General features: G+C 57.0%; 1 protein-coding gene across 2 annotated transcripts in view; it reads left to right on the top strand.

Moving 5' to 3' along the window:
- Positions 1-23398, top strand: part of KAZN (kazrin, periplakin interacting protein) — a gene marked incomplete at both ends in the record, with an annotated part of 432776 nt that overhangs the window by 372342 nt on the left and 37036 nt on the right. For both annotated transcript variants that reach the window (XM_080801783.1, XM_080801784.1), the window contains 6 exons: positions 5892-6028; positions 9183-9353; positions 15693-15882; positions 17970-18100; positions 21032-21082; positions 22522-22645. In XM_080801783.1, the coding sequence (XP_080657909.1) occupies positions 5892-6028; positions 9183-9353; positions 15693-15882; positions 17970-18100; positions 21032-21082; positions 22522-22645 (804 nt within the window). The remainder of the gene's footprint in view (positions 1-5891; positions 6029-9182; positions 9354-15692; positions 15883-17969; positions 18101-21031; positions 21083-22521; positions 22646-23398) is intronic.

Genomic DNA, 23398 nt, shown 5'->3' with positions numbered 1-23398 from the left:
TCTGCTGTGGAAAGGGCCACCGCAGAAGCTTGAGAAGAGTGACCTCCCCAGAGAAGCTCCCATCTTCGTGGGCCCGCAGCGGGGACCCTGGTCACAGCCCCCCCGTGTCTCATGCAGGCATGCGGCCTCCTGAGAATTAGGAAAATAAGTCCCTCCCTGCGCGCCCGCCTTCCCACCCTCAGAGTCCCCACATTCCCAGGAGCTGAGCTGCTCTCCCTCCGTGATCCCGCAGGGCCCGCTGGGCATGACATCACCCGTCACCATGGCAGTGGTTCCGGCGGCCTGGCCGCTGGAATGGGACACGCCTGGGTGAAGCTGGATGACTGAGAAGGTGGACGGAGCTGGGGAGCTTTGGGCCGAGTCAGGAGGCTGGTTAGAGAGAGGGGTAGGTTCATGCCTCGCAGACCTCATCTTGCCTTAGCAGCATTTGGAGAACGTCAGGATGGGGTTTTGAAGGAGAGCTAAAAGCAGACGTGTAGCGGAGGAAGGAGGCACCCCGCTGCATATTTTCCCTACCTGCGTAAATTGGTAGTTTAAATTACTTCTAGGGGACCCACCTTGCTGAGTTGTAATGCCATTGCCGCCCATCAGGGAGCCCCCTGTCGGATGACCCAGCTTCTGGAGACTTGGGGGCAGTCAGGCTCAATTGGGGTGCAGACACACACATTCCCACCTCAAGCCAATGCAGGGGCCCCCAGGTGCCTGCCCCCAGGTCCTACATCCCCGTGGAGTTTTCTTGACAAGTTACGGACGTGTGTGCTTCTGAAAAGCTGTGGTAGATCACGCAGCAGCTTCTTTGTTCACACTGTGGTTCTAGAAGTTCCTTATCTTCGTCTTTAAGGGATCTGCACTCGGCATTCATTCCCAGAGAGTCGGCTTTTCCTGTTTTTTTCAGTGCTCAGCCTGGTGGGGTCCAGCTCAGAATTCATAGAGCAAGAATTTCCAGGTAGAGCTCATGTGAAGGAACCATGGAGCAGAAACTTTCATGGTGGGGTGAAGGCACTTCTCACAGCCTACCTTGATGTGTCCATTAGGAATGTGTTGGGGTGCATGAAATGGGAAATCCCAGAAACAGCGGGGTTTAATTTTCTCCTATTATAAGGAATCCCGGCCCAGATGATGCCATCAGGGATCCAGCCCCTTCTGTCTGTCTGTCTGCTCCCATTCTCAGCTTGTGTCTTCATTCTTGTATTCACAAAAGGGCTGCTGTGCCTCAGGACGTCACGTCTGTGTTCCCAATAGGAAGAAGACAAAAGGGCAAAAGGGAATAATTACTGCTAGTGTACTATGCTATGATCTTTTACTAAAAAGAAAACAGGGGGGCTCCTGGGTGGCTCAGTTGGTTAAGCAGCTGCCTTCGGCTCAGGTCATGATTCCAGGGTCCTGGGATCGAGCCCCGTGTCGGGCTCCCTGCTCAGCAGAGAGCCTGCTTCTCTCTCTCTTCTCTCTCTCTCTGCCTGCCACTCTGCTTACTTGTGCTCTCTCTCCGTTAGATAAATAAATAAAATCTTGAAAAAGAAAAGAAAAGAAAGAAAGAAAACAGGGGAGGGGTGCCTAGATGTGACAGTTGGTTAAGGTCCAACTCGGGTTTGGCTCAAGTCATGATCTTGGGGTCGTGAGATCAAGCCCCACACTGGGCTCCACGCTGGACGTGAACCCTACTTGGAATTTTCTCTTTCCCTCTGCTCCTCCCCCCTCCTCCCTACCCCCACCACTCCAGCACTGTCTCTCAAGAAAAGAAAAGAAAAGAAAAAAAAAAAGGAAAGAAAAAAAGAAAAGGGGGGATTTCCCAAAGACCCCTGTGTACATCTTAGTGGCCAAAATTGGACACATGCCCCCTCTAGCTGCAAGGGAACTTGGGATGAGTGTTTCAGCTGGGCGCAAACAGAATTGGGGTTCTCTTGGTAAGGAGCAGGGTGGGGCGAGTCTAGTGTCATCCTCGTGTGTAGGGAGGGGTTTGTCTTCTCCATTGCCCTGTTGACCACCCAAGAGTGGGACCGTGTCTTGTTCCTCCCTGTCCCCCGGACAGCAGCAGGCATGGATCCCGGCGCACAGAAGGGGCTTGGTCAGCAGTTTGGGGGAGCTCTCCGTTTCCTCTTAGGGAGGAGCTACCAGTCTGAGGGCGGAAGTCCAGCCCTTGCTCTCAGGAGCCCCCAGCCGGATGGGGGAGGTATGGCCTCCTGCCCTGCCACTGAGGCTGCCCACACACAGAGAAACACGCACTCACACCGCTCCGCTGAAGGACAGGATGGGGGTTCGTGCGGCTGCACGCGCGGGTGCTGCACGGGTGGACCCGTGGGGATTCATGGAGGCCAGCAAGAGGCTGCCACGTCGCCCCTCTCCAAGGCCATGTGGCAAAAGTGAAGGGAGGCTCGTCCGTGCTTTGGAGGGAAGGGGCGGCAGCCTTCCCAGAGCCTCCCGTGCCAAGAGCAAAGTCTGGAATTTGGGTGTTTGTCCAGATAAGGCAAATGAAGGAGACAAATCAGAGCCCAAGGGGGATTAATTTCCAACCAAAAGGCAGAGGCATGACTTCCCCTGCCTGCTGAAGGGCAGAGGCGTGCTCCCCGGGGGAGTCCATGACACCTGCTCAGCTGCTCCCTTGAGATGGAGGGTCCCACCCGAGGCTCCCCTGGGAGCCCCCTATGGTGACTTTGCTCAGATCAGCTGCCCACCGCCCACCGCAGTCCCCTACCCCTCGGAACCACTCCCCTCGACAGTCTGAAACCCGCCTGAGTCAGGTGCCAGGTCGGAGCCAGCTCTGCCATTTGTTGGCTGTGTGCCCTCAGTTTGCTCCCCTATGAAATGGGATGATAAAAATACCCACCCACCTTCCACCTCTGTCACTGGAGTGCAGCCAGGATCTAGGATCTAATGACAGACTTCAGATGGAAATTTCCAAGTTCTCGGTGACACCTGTGCCTGGGCTCTCCTGCGAGATTCCTTCTGACCCACTTACGACGTCTTTAGATCTTGGGTTTTCTTAAAGTGAAGCTCACCAGGAATGCAGTCACACCATGTTAGGGTCCAGGGCCCAAAACTAGCCCAGCCCTGCCTGCCTCCCAGCCCTCCCCGGGGCCACCCCCTGCCTGACAGGAGCCACAGCAGATGAGCTCGTGCTCCATGGCCTCCACTGTCACTGTCCCGTAGAGTCACAGCCCTGCAGCCCAGTTCCGGCCGCACTGAGCTAAGCTACTGCGATGAGGACAGAGGACGTGTCCAGCTGCAGGGGGACAAGTTGAAAGCTAGAATGTAAAGGCCTGCCCAGGACTCAGGGTCCCCGCTGCATGGGTCTCCCCGTGGCCCCAGCTGACCTGCCTGTGCCCCGTTCTACCCAGGCTGCAGGGAGGGAGTCAAAGGGCAAAAGGATGAAGGAGTACCCTCGGGGCCGGAAGGACATCAGCTTCTGTCGGACACCGGGCTGGGAGCCCAGGGTCCTTGGTCCTTATGTCATACCTGGTGGCAGGCTGAGTTTGTGGGGTGGATGTTCAGGATGAGGTGGGATGGCACAGCCATTGCCTGCCCCATATCACTGCCCTCAGCTTGCTGTGGGCCAGGACCCCATTTGGACATTTCTATAAGGGCAGCGTAGTGTAGGGTCGGCTGTGTGGGCTTTGGGGTCAGACACGGCTGTGTGACTTTGGGAAAATGACCTAACTACTCTGTGCCTTCTCACACAAAAGGTTTCCTCCGTGTTCTCTCCAGGGAGAGAACAGAGTTCTGGGGCCTGTGGGGAAAGGCACTAAAGCCCACCCTGGAGCCAGAGCCCACCGTGGACTCAGCAGCGCCATTCGCTGAAGAGCAGGGGTGTCCTGGGCACAAGGAGAGAGTCTGCAGGCAGCAAAAGGCACACTGCCTGCCAGGCAGCTGCTTGGAGCTCGTGGCCCTGCGTGTGCGTGTGTGTGTGTGTGTGTGTGTGTGTGAGAGAGAGAGAGAGAGAAACAGCTTTGTTAAGATATAATTCACATATCATACAATTCACCCATTTACAATGTACAATTCAGTAGTTTTTAGTCTAGTCACAGATCGTATGTCCATCGCCACAGTCACTATTAGGACATTTTCATGAGGTCAGGAAGAAACCCCATGCCCTCCAGACACCCCCCCTCCAGCCACGCATCCCCGCCAGCCTCCACCCCCAGCCCTGGGCCACCATGAGTCTGTTTCCTGACTCTTTAGTCTTCCCTACCGTGGACTGTTCATAAAGTCTGCGGAATCACACCGTATGTGACTGGTTCCTTTTTCATAGCGTAATGTTTTCAGAGTTCACCCATGGTGCAGCATAAAGTGGTGCTTTTTTTTTTTTTAAGATTTTATTTATTTGTCACAGAGAGAGAGATCACAAGTAGACAGGCAGGCAGAGGGGAACGGGGAAGCAGGGTCCCTGCTGAGCAGAGAGCCCGATGCAGGGCTCGATCCCAGGACCCTGAGATCATGACCTGAATGGAAGGCAGAGGCTTAACCCACGGAGCCACCCAGTGCTGCTTTTTTCTTACCAAATAACGTTCCATTATATGGCTGTACACCACACTGTGTTGTTTTTAACCCATTCATCAGTTGGTGGACATTTGGGTGGGTTTGCAACTTTTGGCTTCTGGGACCCATTCTGTTGTATACATTTGTGTGTTTGTGTGGACTTATGTTTTCATTTCCCTTGGGTGCGTGCCTAGGAAGGGATTGCTGAATCACGGGGCAACTTGACTTTGAATCACTTGGGAAACTCTCAGGCTCTCTTCCAAGATGGCAGCGGTCCTATTCCATCCATCCCCAGCAGCAGCTTGGGAGGTGTCCCAGGTTCCCCACATCCGTGTCAACACTTGAGTCTGTCTTGCTTATTTTGGCCATTCTGGTGAGTGTGAGGTGGTATCTGGTGGGGGTTTTGATTTGCGTTTCCCTGTTAACGAATGACGTCAAGCTCATTTTATGTGCCTATTGACCACTTCTTGGAGAAATGTCTGTCCAGGTGGTTTGTCTGTTTTTTACTCGGGTTGTCTTTTTATTATTGGATTTTAAGAGTTCTTTGTATATTCGGCACGTAAGGCCCTTACCAGACAGTTTGGAAGTATTTTCTGCCGTTCTCTGCATTGTCTTTTTACTTCCGTGGTGGTGGCTCGGGGGGCTCAGCAGTGTCCCGTGTTGATGGAGTGTGATGCAGCTGTGTTTTGTTCCGCTGTGAATACTTTCGGTGTTGTATCTCACTGGGTGTTTTTTTGTTTTTTTTTTTTTAAAGGTTTTATTTATTTATTTGATAGAGAGATCGCAGGTAGGCAGAGAGGCAGGCAGGAAGCAGGCGCCCTGCTGAGCAGAGAAGAGGAAGCAGGCGCCCTGCTGAGCAGAGAGTCTGATGCGGGGCTTGATCCCAGGACCCCGAGATCATGACCTGGGTCGAAGGCAGAGGCTGAACCCACTGAGCCCCCCAGGCACCCCACTCACTGGGTATTTTTAATCAACTGCTTCTCCTGCGGAGGAACTGAACCAGACGATGGACTGTCGCGCTGGGCCGAGTGGTCCTGGGGCTCCAAGTGGACCGTGAGGGCTCCTTCCGCAGGGAGTGGGGCACCGTCAGCTTTCTGGGCCGTGGACGCAGATGCTTGCCAGGCCTCCAGCTCCCTCTGCCTGGAGACCCCTCTTCCATTCAGGGCTGGGAGGGATGCTCAGGCTAGGGCTTGCCACCCTGATTGGATCAGTGAAACTGAGAGGTGAGAACAGGAACAGTGGGTTCGAGTCCTGGGGATGCCACTAAGTGACCGGGGCACGTGGGAGAGAAACGTCATCTTCCTGTACCCCATTTTCTCTTCTCTTAAAAAGAGGGTAGAGGCTGGGTCTCTTATCGGCCTCTGGGACCATCGGCCAGTGAGGGCCCCGGGCACTGACTCACTCTTCTGCCCCCGTAGCCATGAAAGCCGACCGGAAGCGCCTGAAAGGCGAGAAGACGGACCTGGCGAGCCAGATGCAGCAGCTGTATGCCACGCTGGAGAGCCGCGAGGAGCAGCTGCGCGACTTCATCCGCAACTACGAGCAGCACCGCAAGGTGGGGGCCTGCCCTCCCTCCCCCCTCACACACCAGCTCCCTCTCCTTCAGCCCTCCTCCCTTCCTCCTCCTGCTCCCTCCCACTCAGCTCCCCTTTCCTCCCCCTCCCTCTCCCTTAACTCTCCTCCCCTCCCCCTGCTCCCTCCCCTCCCCAACCCCAAACACCAGGTCCCTCCCCACTTACCCCCTTTGCAGACACCAGCACCCTCACCTCCCACTGCCTGTGGGATACCTTCTCTGCCATCACGAGGTCTGGCTTCTCTAATCCCCAAACACACACTCACCGCCCGTGTCCGCTGCTCACCTGAGGAGGCCTCTGATGTGTCTGGGCCAGGCTTGGGTATGGAGATGAAATGGGCATAGCCCCTAGCTGGGGGGCCCAGGCCTCCTGGGCAGGTAAGCCTGGACAGGACAGCCCAGTCACTGACAGTGTGGACTCTGGATTCCGGCTGGCCTGGGTTCAGATCCCAGCCCCCTAGGTGTGTGCCCTAGGGCATCTCACCTCCCCTCAGAGAGCCTCAGGCCTTATAGAGGTGTTAGGAGCGCTGGATGAGATGTGATGAATGCAAAGCAGTCCACGTGGCATCTGGCATATAGTAAGGGCTCGGTGAATATTAGCTATGCGTCTTATTAATAATACCGTAATAACAGAGTGCAGAGAGACCTGGGAGCCCTGGTGAGAGAGCAGGAAATTCTGCCTGCAGGAAAAGAGTCTTGGAAGGCTTCACGGAGGAGGGGATGTAGGAGTTGGGCTCTGCAGAGTGAGTAGGAGTTTAGCTAAACAAATGAGTTATTTCTACTGTTGCTGTTTACCGAGCAACCCAAGGCAGACCAGAGAAGGTCATGGCCGCCCCCGCCCGTGAGCCGTGGGGGGTGTGCTGAACATTTTAGTGGCACTGTGGCCTTCCTGGGGCTTAACAGCAAACACTTTTGTCTTGGCAAAGGGTCATCAAATTTGTTTTTATAGTTGTGCTCTTACTGGAAATGAAATTTCCACGGAGCCCCACCTTCCCCCTGGACCATGCCCTTTTTATAAGTCCAGGTAACTGGGGGTCCCCCCTAAGTCCGGCTAGCAGTGGGGGTAGGGTTGAAGCGGCTGCAGCTGTGGTCAGCCGTACGGCCATGGGTCAGCATCAGTTACTCAGTTCCACACACTTCACGTCCTGGGCCCTTCTGTGATCCAGGCTTGTGGCCCAGTGCTGGGGGCAGATGTCCAGGACGTAGCTCAGCCCCCAGGGTAAGAGCTCTCCATCCACGTGCATGCTAGGGGCTGTGCCTGTCCCCTGTTGCCCTGACCCCACCTGAACCCAGCTCCCCAGAGAAAGGAGAACTAACAAGCAGTGGCATGCCTCCCTGCACTGAGCAGATTACTTCCAGAACCTTCCAGTACGGCTCCACCCGTGATGGGGTGATAGTGCCATCTGTCGCTGTGTAGCTTGCATGGCCGCCTTCTGCCGAGCATTGTCACCCCGGGAGATGGGACTGTTGCTGTCTCACAAATGAGGCGGTCGGTTGAGGTTTGGGGAAGTTGAATAACTCAGCCAGTGTCCCGCAGCGAAGACTCCAACCCAGGCATCCTGAGCCCAGAGAGCAGGGGCCAGTGCCATGTCCTGGAAGAGACCATCCCCTGCCTCCCCCGCCCCTTAGGCTGCACTGAGAAGGGGGAGCTGCTCGCAGCCGGCACAGGCACTATGGTGCCGTGGTCTTCCTGGTCAGCCCCCTGTAGCCGAGGGTGCCCAGTCATGTAGCAGCAGTGTCTGTCGCCCGCTGCTGCGTGTGAGCTGGCCCTCTGGGACCCAGATATGTGCCCGCGTGCCAAACGGCACATCCCTGCTCTCACGCCCCGTGTGGATGCAGGCATTTCTGGGAGTCCTGTGCCTGCCCACGGCGTCCGTGAATATGGATTCAATGCCAACGTTGAGTAGCAACACAGAGAGCTGCTCTCAGGCAGGTGATCCAGGAGGGCCACTCGGAGAGGACCTCTGAGCCGGGATGGCCACGTGCCCGTGGGGTGCTGAGCTCTCCACGTGGGTTATCTCAGTCCGTCCTCAGAATAACACCTGAAGTCCCAGCATGTTATCTCCGGATTACAGACGAGGGCGCGGGGGCCTGATAGTCCTTGTAGCCTGTCCTTGCAGAGCCGGAATTTGACCCACACTCCCTCTCCCCTGACCGTAAGCAGTAGCCTCAGCTCTTGTGACAGCCCCAGAGAAAGGGCCAGCCCTGGGCCTCCCTGGCTCTGGCCATCTGGCTGTCAGGCCTTCGGAGACAGGGCTGGCAAACAAGGGAACCAGGCGGGAAGGCCGCCTCTCCGCACAGCACCAGGCCGCACGCAGACCGTGAGCAGGGCTCCTGAGCCCGTGAATGGGAAGACCTTGCTGGGGGGGGGGGGGGAGGGGGTTGGGCAGGGCCCTGCGCTGGGACCCCTCTTCTTGGGACGGTCACCTGCTGATCGGACACTTGGCTCCTGTCCACGGAGGTCAGGCCCCCTGACGCTGCCGTCTGTTCCTTGGCTTTGCTCCGACTCGGGGCAGCCGGAGCCCTGGCCCCTTCCCTCTGCCTTTCCGAGGAAACAGCTCGGGGCAGAGGGATCTACCGGCCACCCTGCTGCCTTTGGTCACAGCCACTCGTGAAGGGCTTCGGCCTGCTTTGGCGTGGGCTGTGACCCCGCGGGGTGCTGCGGGACCCCCGGGCAACCAGAGCAGCTGGACGGCAGGCGTCTCCTTCTCCGTCTCTCCTTTCCTGTGACACACACGTTACCAAACACCAGGACAGAGCCCCACACCCGCTCCGGACCCACACTTCCCTCAGACTCCATGTATCCCCCACTCGGGAAGCCATTTCATCTTTGTAACAGTTCTTTGAAACAAGCGGTGTCGACACACCCCCCCCCCCCCCCCGGTATTAAAGATGGAGAAACGGAGACTTGATGGGGTAGAAACCCTCGTCACATTCATTTTCTCATCTGTTCACGGAAACAGTACGTACGGAGCACCTACTAAAGGTTTGTCTCAGTCCAGTCCCCCCAGCTAAGCTGAGGCAGAGCCAGGGGCCTCCCTCGTCTTCTTCTGGTCCAGGGGTCAAGACCCCTGTGGCCCCTCCAAGAGGAGGCCCCGCGCCCCCGCTGTAACGGCCTGGCGCTCTGTCCCCGCAGGAGAGCGAAGACGCTGTCAAAGCCCTAGCGAAGGAGAAGGACCTGCTGGAGCGCGAGAAGTGGGAGCTGCGGCGCCAAGCCAAGGAGGCCACGGACCATGCCACGGCTCTGCGGTCCCAGCTGGACCTCAAGGACAACCGGATGAAGGAGCTGGAGGCCGAGCTGGCCATGGTGAGACCCCGCCCCACCTGCACACAGCCGGGGCGTCCAGAAAGCTGCTAGAGGCCACGTGATGCGCTGGGGAAGGGGTGTGGGGACAGGGTGGGGACAGGTTCGCCCGCAGTCCTGCAGTGGAGTGGGGGAGGGGGTGCAGCTGGGCGTGGGGTCCGTGATGCTCTGTCAGCCTCCTTCCGCATGGACCCCCGAACCCCCTGAGCCCAGGCCGCAGCCTCTAATCCACCTGCAGGGGCCCGGCGAGCGTGCGGGAGCCCATCCACACTTGCACACTCCAAGGCCACTGTCAACAGACAAAGCCCGTTTCGTTTAAAATACACATACGTGTTTAGGAAAATGTTTGCGAGAAAATGCACCAAAAAACTAACAGTGGTTATTTCTGGGTGGGAGGATTGCAGGAAATCTCTAGTGAAAATGTCTTACTTGGGTTATCAAGGAAAAAATGTTTTTTTTTCCCCAATCCCAAACACACCTTCCAAATATTTCCAAACGCTGTGTCTTCCCCGCCTGTGGGGACAGAGAGCCCAGGTGGTGTGTCCGGGCCTGGCGAAAGGGGTCCAGGGCCCAGGAATCCTGCTCTGCCTGTTCCTGTGTGATCTTGGGCCACTCACTGAACTTCTCTGGGCTTTAGTGCCCTTTATCTAGTAACAGAATGTGGGGAGAGTCTTTACCTCACCCGGCCCTCCCAGGAGGTGGCCAGGACCACCAGGGGCTCAGTGTGACCTTGACTGGGAGGAGAGTGTACAGGGTGCTCCTGGGGGGTAGGGGTGGATGAAGGGGTCCCACGAAGCTCTTAGAACACAGCGGCCTCCTGCAGAGAGCACTGATGCTGGCTAACTATGTGGGGGACAGCCATGGGTTCTGGGTTTGAATCCAGCCCCATTGCCTCCTAGCTGTATGACCTTGGGTAGGACCCTTCACCTCTCGGGACCTGTTTCATAAAGTCTAAGTAGGGATAATTGCATATACCCCGTAGGGCCTGAGGATTTTGATGAAATGATGCCAGGGAACCACTTCGCCTGGTGCTGTATGTAGCGGTGATATGGTGACGCAAAGGTTCTCTGGGGTCAGTTCTTTAAGGATCGTGGGCAGCGCTGTGGCGGGTCAGGACCCCGGGCCCGTCCTGGGTCTCTTGTCCAATGCTGACCCCTAGTGGTCAGAACTGCCCGGGCCGGAAGAAGCTGCTGCCGCCAGGTCCCCTGGAAGGGTGGGTGCTTTCCCCACCAGTGAGGTTCCCCCAGGGCCCAGTAGAGGCCAGGTGTGTCTTCCTGGCCTTGGGGTGCGGGCTCCAGGCATTCTGGGGGTTTCTGGGGTCTTTCAGAACTGGGAAGCAGATCTCCTCTCTTTCTCCTCTCACCATGCCCAGACTCCTCAGCCTGCTTCCATTCTGGTCAGCGAAGCTCAGGTTCTGGCCCCCTCCTCTGGCGGGCATCAGACCCCCTGCTAAGCGTGAGTAGGTCCAGTGCGTGTTCGCAGCCTGGAGTGCAGACTTCTTCTCCATCACTTTGGCCGATGTCCGCCCAGGGCTCGGCGGCAGACGGAGGGCCTAGTGCCAAGATGCGTGATAGCCCCAGTGTTGTGGGGGTATTCGCCAGCCCCTCTGTCGCCTGCCATCTGTAGAATTTCACACCCTGGAGACTTCCGGAACTGCCTGCTCTGGGCGGCACCGACCCGCTCGCCCCATTGCCCTGCTGGCCCGGCCAAGACTAAAGGGAGGCCGCCGTCCCTAGGCGTGTGCCTTGTGGGTGAGCACCAGAAAGCCACTCTAGCCGGTTTAGCCCGCGGAATGTGCTGGAAGGGAAGTGAGGAGCTCACAGGGGCAGCAGGAAGGTGGACAGCCGGGCTTAGAAATGGGCCAAAGTCCAGGCGGCTGCAGAGGTGGGGAAGCCAGGGTCCTACACAGAGCGGTCTGCTTGGTGGCCCCTGCTGGGGAGGGTGACCCTGAACCTGCCCTTGAATGGCACCTCAATTTTTTTTACGACTTCGATTCAACACAAGGTGCAGAATGGCCCACCCTGGGTCACTTGCTCACCACTTTCCTAGGGATCCTGGCTGTGGCCACTGGTGATGAGTGACTTCCTAAGTGACCTCAAGGTGCCACCAAGGAGATGGGAGCTGAGCTGGCAAGTTCACTCCCACCAGTGACCTTAAAAGACTGGGAAGCAGCCCAGGGCCTGATGAGCGTAAGCGGGCCCTGTCCCAATTAAGGCACCAACCCCCCCACCCCCGACGAGCGTCTACAGGGGAGCTGGGCTCAGGGTTTCTACACACCCTGTGTGGTTCTGAAGTCTGCTTCCCTTCACTAAAAGCCAAAGACTTTGGCTTCCCAAGTAGCAAAGCCCTCTCAGTGTTTGGTGGTCGGCACCCACGTGCCCACTCAGCCTCCTGCCCTTTTGGGGGGAACGTTCCGGATGAATGACCCCTGGCCAAACCGCATTACCACTCATGGCACACGTAGCCACATCAGCTTCATGAGACCACCCTGTGGGGAGGGTAGCTATATGTTTTTTAATACGTTCTTTTATTGAGATATAAGTCACATGCCATAAAATTCACCCTTCTAAGATATACGATTCAGTGGATTTGAGTATGTTCACAGAGCTGCACAACCTTCACCACGATCTAGTTCCAGAACAGTTCCCCCACCCTAAAAAGAAACTCGTACCCCTGAGCAGTCACTCCAACAAGGCCTATATTCCTCTTGTGCCCATTTTAGGGACATGGAAACAGGCTCGGAGGGCAGGAGCTCGCCCAGAGCTGCCCAGCAGGTGGAAAGGCAGCGCTGGGAGTCACAGGCCCTGGTGCTCCGTGATGTGGTGGCTTTGTTCTCGAGGCCTTTGAAAGGACAACTGGCTGCTGGTATGAAGGACGCACCTCCCCCCAGCAGCCATGGCTTGTCCCTCAGGCCCTCCCTACTGAGGGGACGGGAGACAGGACCACCAGCCCCCGAGATCACAGGCTTCCCCGAAATGCTAGTCCTGCCCCTCCCCCCCCCCCCCCCCAGTTTTCTGTCAGCGCTGCTTCTCCAAAACGGGACGTTTCTTACGTAGACTGCACTGTAAATGGGGCTTCTCACTCTCAGCGCTGTTGACATTTGGGGTCAGATGAGTGTGTTGTGGGGCCGGCCGGCACACCGGAGGGTGTCCAGCAGCCTCCCTGGCTTCTGCCCACTGGGTGCCAGGAACACCTCCCAGCTAGAAAAACCAAAAGTCTCGGGACATCTCCCAGGGTCTCCTGGGGAGGTGGGCGGGGGCAGAGTTCGCTCCAGTTGGGAACCAGTCTTCTGTAAAGTTGGTGTTTCGGTCAAGCGTGGGCTCAGCACCAGGCTGTGCCCTGGCCATCCAAGGCCTAACAGAATCCCAGTTGGGTCCTGCCATCTTCGGGCTGTGCGACCTCTGGCAAGCTCTCAGCTTCTCTGATTCTCAGTTTCCACACGTATGAAGTCAGGACTGTAAGACCTTCCTCCTGAGGGGGGAGGGGGCGGTGGTGAGGTGAGGAGATAGATGCTCAGTGAACACCAGCTGACCAGGCTTCTGCACCCAGCCCCGTCCTGTCCTCGGCCCTACCAGGGTGAGGAGGTGTGGATTCTCGTGTCCCTTCCACTGGCCAGTCACTGTGCAACCTCAAGTCACTTTTAACTGCCTGGACCTCCATTTCCTTGTCTGTAAAGATGGCAGCCGCTACAGGCCCAGGCAAGAGTCAGGCGTAGTGAGGGTGGGTGAGAGAGAGGCAGGTCAAGCAGCAGGGGGACAACAGGGGCGGCCGTGCTCTGCGTTGACACTGCTTCTGCCCTCGCTCTGCGGAAACCCACTTGCCACAAGCACCACCTCCTGGCCCTGGACCATCCCTGCTCAGAGACCTGCTCAGGTTTTCCCAGAGGTTCCTGTACCAGGATCCTCTCAGCCGCTGGACAAGCAGGAAAGCCCTGAAAAGCTAGTGAAGGATTCCACTGAGCCGCACTCCCAGCATCCCTCAGGGGCCCCGGCTCACTCCAACGTGACTGCTTCGTGGCCTCCCATCAGCAGGCCCTCTGGGCAGTCAGGGGCCTTCCTCAGCCCTGGTCCAGAGGGAGGCCCAGCGCAGGGGTCCGGCCTGCCCGCTGTATCCTCTCACCTCATCTGAGGGGCAGGAGGGCGTCAGTGATCCCACCAGTCCCCGCAGCTGCGACTTATTGAGTGTACAGCAGGGAGACTGGGGTTCTGGGTCTTTGTGGAACTTGGGCCATGCCTTGTAGGTGTTTCGTGCTGAGTCACCAATCTTTATTGAGTATTTTTCTCATAGACCAGGGCTCTCCACAGCAACCATGGGATCCCCCTTAGACATGAGGGCGTGGAGGCACCGAGGACTGGGGGACCTCACTCAGCGCCCCCCCCCCCACTGGGAAGGGGCGCAGCGGGGCTCAAATCCGAGCTGTCCCGATTTCCAAGCCCAAACTCCAAAGCACTTGGCTGGCCCACGTTGTCACACAACTCCAGGGGGTGCTGTTTGCATAGAAATGATGCCTCTCCGTTCCCCATTCTACTGGTGAGGACCTCGCTCAAGGTCACACGGCAAGTTAAATAGTCGAGGTGGAATTTGCACCCAGTTCTGTCTGATTCCTGTCATGTGAGGGGGGTTTGCGCCAACGCACCAAATCCAGCAGCTCAGAAAGTCCAGGCACAGAGCACTCGGGAGAGGGTAGAGGCTCAGACAGAAGAGGGAGCCAGAGCTCAAGGGGAGCTCCCAGCATGAAAGCGCGTTCAGTGGAAGAGTTGAGCCGAAGGAGGCGGTGTAGACCGCCATGGGAAGGTGACCCGTTGCAGCCCCGTGCATGCCTGCCCTTTAAGTTGACCCCATACCTCTTCTGTAGTCCTCGTCTCTGTTTAGCTCTGTCCCGAATGGACCGTTTGTAAGGGTCCCTGTGCTTTAGAACTCAGAAGTCCCTCCCCCTCCTCCCCATCCCGCAGGACTCACTGTACCGGACCCCCAGCTGTCAAGCAGCAATGATGTCAGGCTGTCTGTTGAGTTAGAAGGGGCCTTTCCCAGGCCCAGACAGAGCTGAGGCCCCGCCTGGGAGAAGAAAGCCAGGTGGGGACAGAAGAGCGATCCCGCCATGAATTTTCCGGGGCTTCCCACATAGGTCCCTCCGTGTGCAGGAGGGCAGAGCTGAGGGCTCATTAGCTGAATGGCGGAGTGACCTGTGGGGCTCGTTTCTCAACCGTGAGTCTGCCTTCCAGGCAGCCAAGATGGATTGGGCAGGAGGAAGCAGGGGAGTAGGGCAGCTTCGTGCATGGAGTGGTGGTTGGATGGAGGGCCAGGAGGCTGGATGCACGTGATGTGCCACGGTGGCCAGGAAACAGTCTCTCGTGTGGCTGGGCTGCCGCAAGCCTGTGGCAGCCTTACGCCACCCCCAGCCCAGCCCCGCCCCGCCCCTTCCTTCAGCAGGCTTGTTCCCTTGCTTTGGGGGTAAGCTAACAGATCAGATCCCTAAACCATCAGCCTGGACCTAGCAGAGCCTGCTTCCATTAATTCTAAGGATTTTTATTGATCAGTGCACATCTCCAGCTCCAAGCCGGGGCCTGCAGATTCCGTGGTGATCAGGCACACCCCAGCCTCTGCTTCGTGGACTCGGAGTCTGCATTACTTGTGCTGCTGATTTCGTTGCCCCAGAGGAGTGTGGGTGCCGTAGAAACCACAGGGTCATGGCCAGACGCCAGGCTCGGGACCCAACTTGAAGGTTCTGCTTGCAGTACTTTCTTGAGTCACTCCTAAGCTTCCAGTTTCTCGTCTGTCGAGCGCAGATAATCTTCTACTCCCTACTTGAGACCCGGGGCTGTTGGCCCTGAGCACATGCTGGTTTTCTAAACCAGAAGGGAGATGATGACCCGGCTTGGGGGATGGGACTGCCTCCTTCCAACTCAGCCTCCTCCTGCCATGGAAGGGGAGTGATTTCATAGACTCGGGGTGTCCAAGCTAGAGGGAGCCCTAAAGATTGCTAGCTCTGGGGTTTTCCTTTTACAGGTGAGGAAGCTGAGGCTCAGGAAGGCAGTGACTTTTCCTCTACTCTCATTCAAGTCCCAGCTGGTCCTTGGAGAACCAGAAGGAATGGGTGATAAGTGTGTGCTTGGATGCCTTTTCTCTCGTAATCCTGGTCTCACTTTGTGTTAGCAGGAACTAAGGGGGAACCCCAAAGTGAACCCCAAAGTGAGCAGGTAATTGACTCTGACGGGCACGTGATGCAGAGCCCGAGATGGCCTGGTACCAAGGTCGGATTCACAGCTCTCTCACCACGGTGGGTCCTGGCCGGGCAACCGACTAAGAGGTCTCCTTGATCACGTCGCCTTTGTCTGTCTCCAGGCCAAGCAGTCCTTAGCTACACTGACCAAGGACGTCCCCAAGCGGCATTCACTGGCCATGCCGGGCGAGACGGTGCTCAACGGCAACCAGGAGTGGGTGGTGCAGGCAGATCTCCCGCTGACCGCGGCCATCCGGCAGAGCCAGCAGACTCTCTACCACTCACACCCTCCCCACCCTGCAGACCGGCAAGGTGAGTCCTGGCCCCGCCCTGGCAGTGGGGGCTTCTGGGGAGGCCGGCAACCTCCCCAGTGGGGGAAGCAGCCCCTCTCTTCCTGCTGTAGCTGCTTAGGGGGCTGTGGGGCGGAGGCCTAGGCTTGTGTAGCTGAGAAGTCCCGGGGATGGACTTCAGGCATAGCTGGATCTCGAAGGCCAGACATCCCTGGGGCGTGTCCACCTATCTGTCTCAGCCCCCACCTGCCTCCCTTTGGCCTCCTCTTGAGGCCGTCTCTTTCCAGGAAGCCACAAAGCAATCTCCAGCAAGTTCGGGCTTGTAAGGTCTTCAAGAACAGAAGTTGGGAGGAAGAAAAACGATCTCTTTCTCTGTGTTTAGAGTAAATCCCAAAGGACTCTGATTGGCTAGGCTGGGTTCCTTGCCGACCCCTGGACCAATGACTGTGTCCAGGGGCTGCTCCACTCCGCGGGTTCTCCAGCCTGGGCCTCAGGGGATCCTGTGGCTGGGGGACAGCAGAGCTCTTTGATTAAGGGCGGCAGGCAATCATGGGATGGGGGGGTGGTGGCCACAGAGGTCACACATGTTCGCTCCTGACACCGGCAGCGTCTGCACCCACCGGCCATGCCGCACCCGGGGGTTGGGGGGGCTGCCTCTGTGTGACATGTGCGGGTTGGGGATTGGCAGCTGGCCCTCGGAGCCCACAGTGCTGCCATCACCTAGCTGGGAACCCAGGTCCCTGACTGCAAAGCCCATTCATTGCCCATCCATCCCGCCCCGCCCCCCCCATGTTAAATCCCACGTCCATTTCCTACAGCCCTACCTGCTCACGGGCTGTCTGCACACAGTAGGCCCCGAGGCAGTCTCGCTGAGCAGAAAGTGCTTCCTGCAGGCAGAGCCTGCAGCCAGGAAAGCAATCTCCCAGGGGGTCTGGGGAGCTCCCCGGGACTGTGCCTTCCGAGCTCAGCCGTCCATTCCACCACTACGGATCAAGCGCCTGCTCCGTGCCGCGCACCGTGAGCTCTGGGGGTCACCACGGATAAGACACCCACCGTGCCTGCCCTCGTGGAAACGGATGTTGTAGGCATGAAGACAGACAACCGGGCATAACAGAGCTGACAGACGGAAGGGGATAGATGGTCGTTAGCACAGGGAGGCGAATCAACAGGAGACACTGTTTGGTGGGAAAAAGTGTGGGGAGAGCTGGTAACTGGGGGAGGCCTCAGGACAGGCTGAGACCCCGATGAGGAGAATACACCCCATGAGCAGAGGGACCAGAGAAGACCGAAGCAGGAGGGAGATGGCCCGTGTCGCGGGCACTGTCAGAATGCCGGTGTGACCCTGAGCCGAGGCCGGGAGGGTGGGCAGAGCCCGTTCGGGCCTTGGGGGTTTTCACACACATGCCTGGCTTTGCTGCGGCGTGAGGAGTGGGGTCAGGGAGGCCACTGGGCAGCTGCGTGGTCTTCCGGGCAAGAGGCAGCAGGGCTTGGCTTGGTAGCGGCAGTGAGGCTGGAGACAAGTGGATGGGTTTCAGGTTGGTGCCGGGGCTGGAGACAAGTAGACAGATTTGGGGGTTGTGTTTGGGGTTGAGAGAAGTGGGTGGATTTGTGTTTGGGATTGGAAGTGGACAGACTTTGGGGTTGTGTTTGGGGTTGGAGAGAGGTGGGCAGATCTGGAGGGCTGCCCTGGGGGTGACTGGGCGTGGGGTGTGCGGGGAAGAGGGGGTCTGGCAGTGGCCTCTCAGCTGCTCACTGGGGCAGTTGGTGTTGACTAGCGGTTAGGATTGTTCTGGGTCTAGGAAATGTCCAGGTGGTGGAAGCCTCGTGAGGACAGTCACCAAGGTCCCTGGAGACTCCTGCCTTGTCTCCTTCACTGTGGTTAGGAGAGGGCCTCGTTGGATCCAGAGGCCAGGGGCGGTCCTTCCCAGCAGCTGCCCTCTGGTGACGTGTGGGTCTGTGGAACGGAGGGGCAAAGGGTTAGGCAATCTCTTCTCTATGCCTCAGCATTCTCTTCTGGATAATGGGGGTGTAGGGTGGCATGACAGCAGGGCAGCACAGGCGAGGACCTTCTCTCTACCCCCCCGCTCACCAGCGATCCCTGCTTTCCAGCGGTCAGGGTGAGCCCCTGCCACTCCCGGCAGCCCTCTGTCATCTCCGACGCGTCTGCCGCCGAAGGCGACCGGTCGTCCACGCCAAGCGACATCAACTCCCCTCGGCACCGGACACACTCCCTCTGCAACGTAAGGCCAGCAGCAGTGGGGCCGGGGCCGGGGGCCCTGCCCAGAAACCGCAGGGGCGGGGTGGAGGGGTGAAGACGAACCCGCTGTTTCCTCTCGCCCACCCAGGGAGCTCTCTGGCGAAGGCATTTCCTGTTCTGTTCTTTACTTTTGCAAGAAGAGACGGATGTGGGGAGAGAAAGAAATGAGGCCTGTTTGCTCCTTTTGTCCGGGAGGGCAAGAAAGACCCAGAGGAAGGCGGGCCTGGGTCGGCTCGGGGTCTGCACAGCCCAGGACGACCTCTGGCAGGGTTCCTGTGTCGGGGACCGTGGGCTTCTCCTCCCAGCTTCGACCTTCCAGAGCTCAGGGCCTTACCAGTATCTCATTTCCCCATAGAGCCAGCTCTCAGTCCTTCTTCCAGGAATGAGCCAGATTTTTTTTTTTTTTTTAATTTTCCAGGAGTTTGGGCAAATATTGCCTCTGGAGTGGTATCCTATGAATTTGTTCTGGTTTTTTTTTGTTGTTGTTTTTTGGTTTTTGGTTTTTTGCTTTTTTGCTTTGCTTATTTAATCACACATTTTTTTGATGGCATGCTGAGCACCAGCTGCCAAGAGGTGCAGGTCCCTGGCCACCTGACTCTTGGTGACTGGCAGAGCAGATGGTTGGGCCTCAAGGAGTGAGGGGATGAAGGCAGGTTACGCATCCGAGGACGGGAAGACGCCATGTCGAGGTTCCAGCATGAAACACTGGGGAGCGGGCTGTGGAGGCTATTGTACGGTTTTGTTCTGTCCCACAGCTGATAATATGGACGGCTCCCCTGCCGCGAAGACCGAGACACCATAGTGTCTTTGAGTGCGTGTGAAAGCTCAAAAAATCAGCTAATGTTCTATTAACCAGCACAAATGATAATAAAAAAGAAATGAGGTGAATATAGTGGGAATGAAAGGCAAAATAACCCGTACGTGCCAATGATACGATTACCTACCTGGAAACGCAAGAGAATAACTGTAAAACTATTACAACCAATAATGACCAAGTACATGAATGGTACTGGTTGAAAATCAGTGTATAATAATCAGTAACTTTTGTCTATATGAATAATCACAAGGGAAACTTTTTTCCCATCTATAGTAACCATGGAAAGTAGCTAAAGACTACTAATAAAAATAGCCAAGACCAAACTTAAAATTAGCTGCTTCCGCCTGGTGACGTGGGCAGCAGCGATCACTGGCCCAGGGCCTTATCCCGCCCAGCTGGGATGCGGAGAAGGCCGCTCCGGGCCTGAAAACTGCTCAAGCCTGGGATTCTTTTTCAACTTCCTTAAAGCAATTTGTTCTTCACCGTGCTCAGGACAGAACCCCTATGACAAAGGCTGTCTTGAATGACAGAACCAGGACGAGGGAGGAGACCGCTAGAGGGCTTCTGACAGCCGTCCCTGGTTTGGAGGGACCACTGCTGAGCTGAACCTACAGCCAACAGTGCCCTTATTCTTAGCATGGGCTAGAGACCTAGAGTAGCCACGTACACCCCAGATGAGACCTTCCCAGGGGCCATATTTTGATTCCTCATGGTGGGCCCAAAGGGGCTCGGAGAGCCAGAATACTGCTGGAAAGTCCATTCTGCAGAAAGGGTTCTCTCAATGCCTCTTGAATCGCCTTTGGCCTAGCCTTTTCCCCAACTTGGCCTTGGCGCATACCAGCTGCAGGTCCAGCCTATTTATTTCCAAGATCTCCTCACACAGGGCCCTGCTGCCAGGACCTGGGTGCTTTCATAAGCCAGTTGTCTGCAGACAGGCATTCTAGTGGGCACTGGCCTCATTCTCTACCCCTGAAGTTGACAAAGATGCCCCTACCCGGAGTAGACCTCTCTTAGCATGCCAGATGGGTTCTGTTTGCAAACCTTGGGATGGGACTAAAGACTAAACTACCATTTGTTCCATCCCTGCCCTCCCTCAGCCACCTTCATCCCCATTTCTACAGATGGGCACACAGGTAAGCCAAGAAGAGCCTGGAAAAAGCACCAGGTAACCCTCTGTTCTCAAGCCTTTGGCCTGGCACAGCAAAAACAGCCCAGCCTGGACTAAGGACCTCTCCCTCTTACTCTTGGGCCACTAATTTAGAGTAGAGGTCAGGACTAAGTGTAGGGAAGTTGAAGACGACTTTGGCCCAAGTGACATACCTCTGGTTTTTTCATGGTTTTTTTTTTGCCTGCAATTCTGGAAACAACCAGCAGGGGCCTCCCTTGTAATGACTTGTGATCCCAAAGATCTGTTGGCCCCACCAGGCAGTGCAGCCAGATTCTGGGATGTAGCTAAGGCTTTTGCACGCCCACCATTGCATGCCCACCGAAGGGAGAACTGGGCCAGGAAGAAAGAGCCCCAAATTTGAGTTATAGCTCTGCCATGAGTTCCATCATGTTGGATTACCCCCTGTATCTGTAAATCAGGCTCACGAGGCCTGCCTACCTCTCCACAAAATAAGAGATGCATTGAATTATTTGTGGGGGAAATTAGAAGCTACCTAGTCTCCTGAGTCTTCCTGTCCTGAAATTCTTTATTTTTGTGCCTTTTTCTTTTAAAATTGTATTTCTTTTTGAACAACACCAAGTATAACCAATCTCCAGTTCCAACTTGATGGACTAATTGGGACAGGATCTTAGAAGCCTTCAAGTGACTGATTTGTTGGTCAGAGGGTGTTGGGAGTCAAGAGGCCTGAGCAAGCAGGAGAGCACCCTAGGACCCCTGGTCCAGGCAGCATCTCAAACCCCAGGTGCCATTGTTGAACCATCTGGGAGTGTTTGCTCCAGGGGTGGGGGTGGGTTCACCTATGCAGAGGTAAGGGTGGTCCCTAAGAGATGGCTCCCTTCCATGGAAGACCCCACTCTCCATGGGCCACCTCTGCTCCCGTGTGTTGTGTGTCCCTGCTGTTTCATCTCCCCCCTCTTTTTTGGCTACAGGGCGACAGTCCCGGCCCAGTACAGAAGAACCTGCACAACCCCATTGTACAGGTAGGTGTCCTTCCCTGGCCACTTGGGCCCTCCCTTTACCCCATCATGACCATGAGTCCCCCTGTCCCTCGTTCCCATGGGCCCTCAGTCTCCCCACTTCCATACCTGGGACACCCAAGGCAGAGAGGAGTTAAGCCACTGCCTTGGTCAGTCATGGTTTGGTGGCCTGACCCAGAGTCAATACCTGGCTTGCCCTTCCCTGTCCTCTTTCCAATCTGTGGACCCGTTAAGTGCATCACACATCTTCCATCCTGCTGTCCTGGTGAGTGTCTTCTCCTGGCAGCCAAAGACTGATGAACCAGGCCATAGGCTCTTTGGGCCCCTTGCTATAGGGGACTGTTCTTTATTCATTTTTAACATTTCAGTACCCTGTCAGGGAGGGGCCACAGGGAGGAAAACAGGAATTGAGAGTCAGGAGGGGTCTCTGAGATCAGCAGTCTAGTCCTTGGGTTCCCAGATGCTGGTCTATGCACTGCTCATCTGCATCAGGGTCCACCAGGAAAGACTTTTCAAATGCAGATTCCTGGGCCTTTAACCCTGATTCTGATCACCAGCTATGGGGTGGGGCCTGGAATTCAGGTCCTTCTGATGTGTTTTGGGAACGATTAGTGTAACGTCCACCTTTTGGGTGGGGAACACTACCCCATGTCTTTGTGTTTGTAAAGCCCTCTGGTAGACCCCAGCCTCAGGCCCCCAGTTACCCAGACAGGAGCCTGTGCCCATCATCACGGTTGTCTCCACATCACAGATTAGAAAACTGGGCTCAGAGAGGCCAGGGGTTCTAATTAGGACTAGCACCCAAGCCCCAGCATCCGCTACTCCCCACTGTGGCCAGTCCTGCCTCTTATCCAGGGCCTTAAGTTTCAGGGGGTCGTTGCTCTTGGCCCACACAAAGCTCAGATTTCTCTTTCGTCATTTTCCGGGCTTCCCTGGGTCCCCTTTTCCCCACCGGGACTTTTCCACAGTTAACTTGTACCCTTGCTGCAGGGTCCCCGCAGACAGGGGACTGGGCCAGAGCCAGGTGTGCAGACGCACTCCCGGGAGCCCTGGGCAAGCGCCCCAGGGTTGTGGGCAAGCTGAATTTAAGTGACAATGGTAGTACGGCAGCAGCAGCAGCAGCAGCTGGCGGTTCCTGCGGGGTTATGATGCCCAGGCACTGCTGTGAGCGTGGTTGTCCCCGCCGACACTCTCAGGACTGCCTTGTGTGGGTCCCACTGCTGTCCCGGACAGCTTCCACAAGGGGCCCAAGTGTCGGCTCCTCAAACGAGGGGTGGGGGCGGGGGGCAGACCCTGGCGTCTTACGCACCGGTGGCCCCACCCCCTCACCCATCGGCCGTCCCTGTCCCCTCCACCGTCCCGCGTTCCCCGTCCCCTGCACCCAGCTCAGGTGGCTTTGTTCTTCTCCCTCCGCCCCCCCACCGCCCGGTCCGACTCCTCAGTCACTAGAGGATCTTGAAGACCAAAAACGGAAAAAGAAGAAAGAAAAGATGGGATTCGGCTCCATCTCGCGCGTCTTCGCCAGAGGGAAGCAGCGGAAGTCCCTCGACCCCGGCCTCTTTGATGGTACCGCCCCTGATTATTACATAGAGGAGGACGCGGACTGGTGATACCCGCTTCCCTTCGCCTGCCGCGCGCAGGCGTGTTTTTGCGTGTGGACGTGCGTGCGAGCGCGGGGGGGGAGGGGCGCGGGGGCGCGGCCGGGCGTGCGTGGCGAGGCGTGTGCGCGCGCGCGCGCGAGAGCTCCCGCGCACGTGGGTGCTGGGCGTGGCCGAGCGCGGGCCCCGCCCCCTGCGGCGCCGCCTCTGTAATTGATGTACATACTCCAACCGTGTGTGACTCTGTCAACTCTCTGTCGTCCTCGGAGCGATACAGTTGTGTTGTTAATCTGGGTTTGTTTCTGTTTTTGTTTCTTTTCCGTGTTTTGTTTTCTTTTTTCTTTTTGTTCGGTTCGTTGGGTTTTTTTCCCCCCACCCTCTTCCCCTTCCCCTCCTCCTTTTTATGAAACTTGAAAACTTGAAGGACTGCTGTGTATTTGTAAATAACAAAACTATTGTGCACTCCGTGCTTGTAAATGTCCCTTGTCCAAACTGCTACTTCTGGAGCCCGTCTGCCCAAGGATGTGGTCTGTTTTTGATGTGTCCCCCCCTCTCTCCCTCCCGTGTGAACGCGCGGGACCAGACCCTGTCCCCCTCCCCTCGGGGCGCCCCGAGTCACTTTAAGCGCCAGCTGCCCCCGTGGTCAGGGTAAGGCCCGCTCCCTGCCAAGACGCCAAGACCCGAGAGCCTGGCCAGGGGGGGGCCTTGCCTTGGTCCGGCG

Source organism: Martes martes (genome assembly GCF_963455335.1).
Source record: "Martes martes genome assembly, chromosome: 4".
Classification (NCBI taxonomy): Eukaryota; Metazoa; Chordata; class Mammalia; order Carnivora; family Mustelidae; genus Martes; species Martes martes.
Note: the sequence above shows the minus strand (reverse complement) of the source record. Positions and strands in the feature narration are given on the sequence as shown.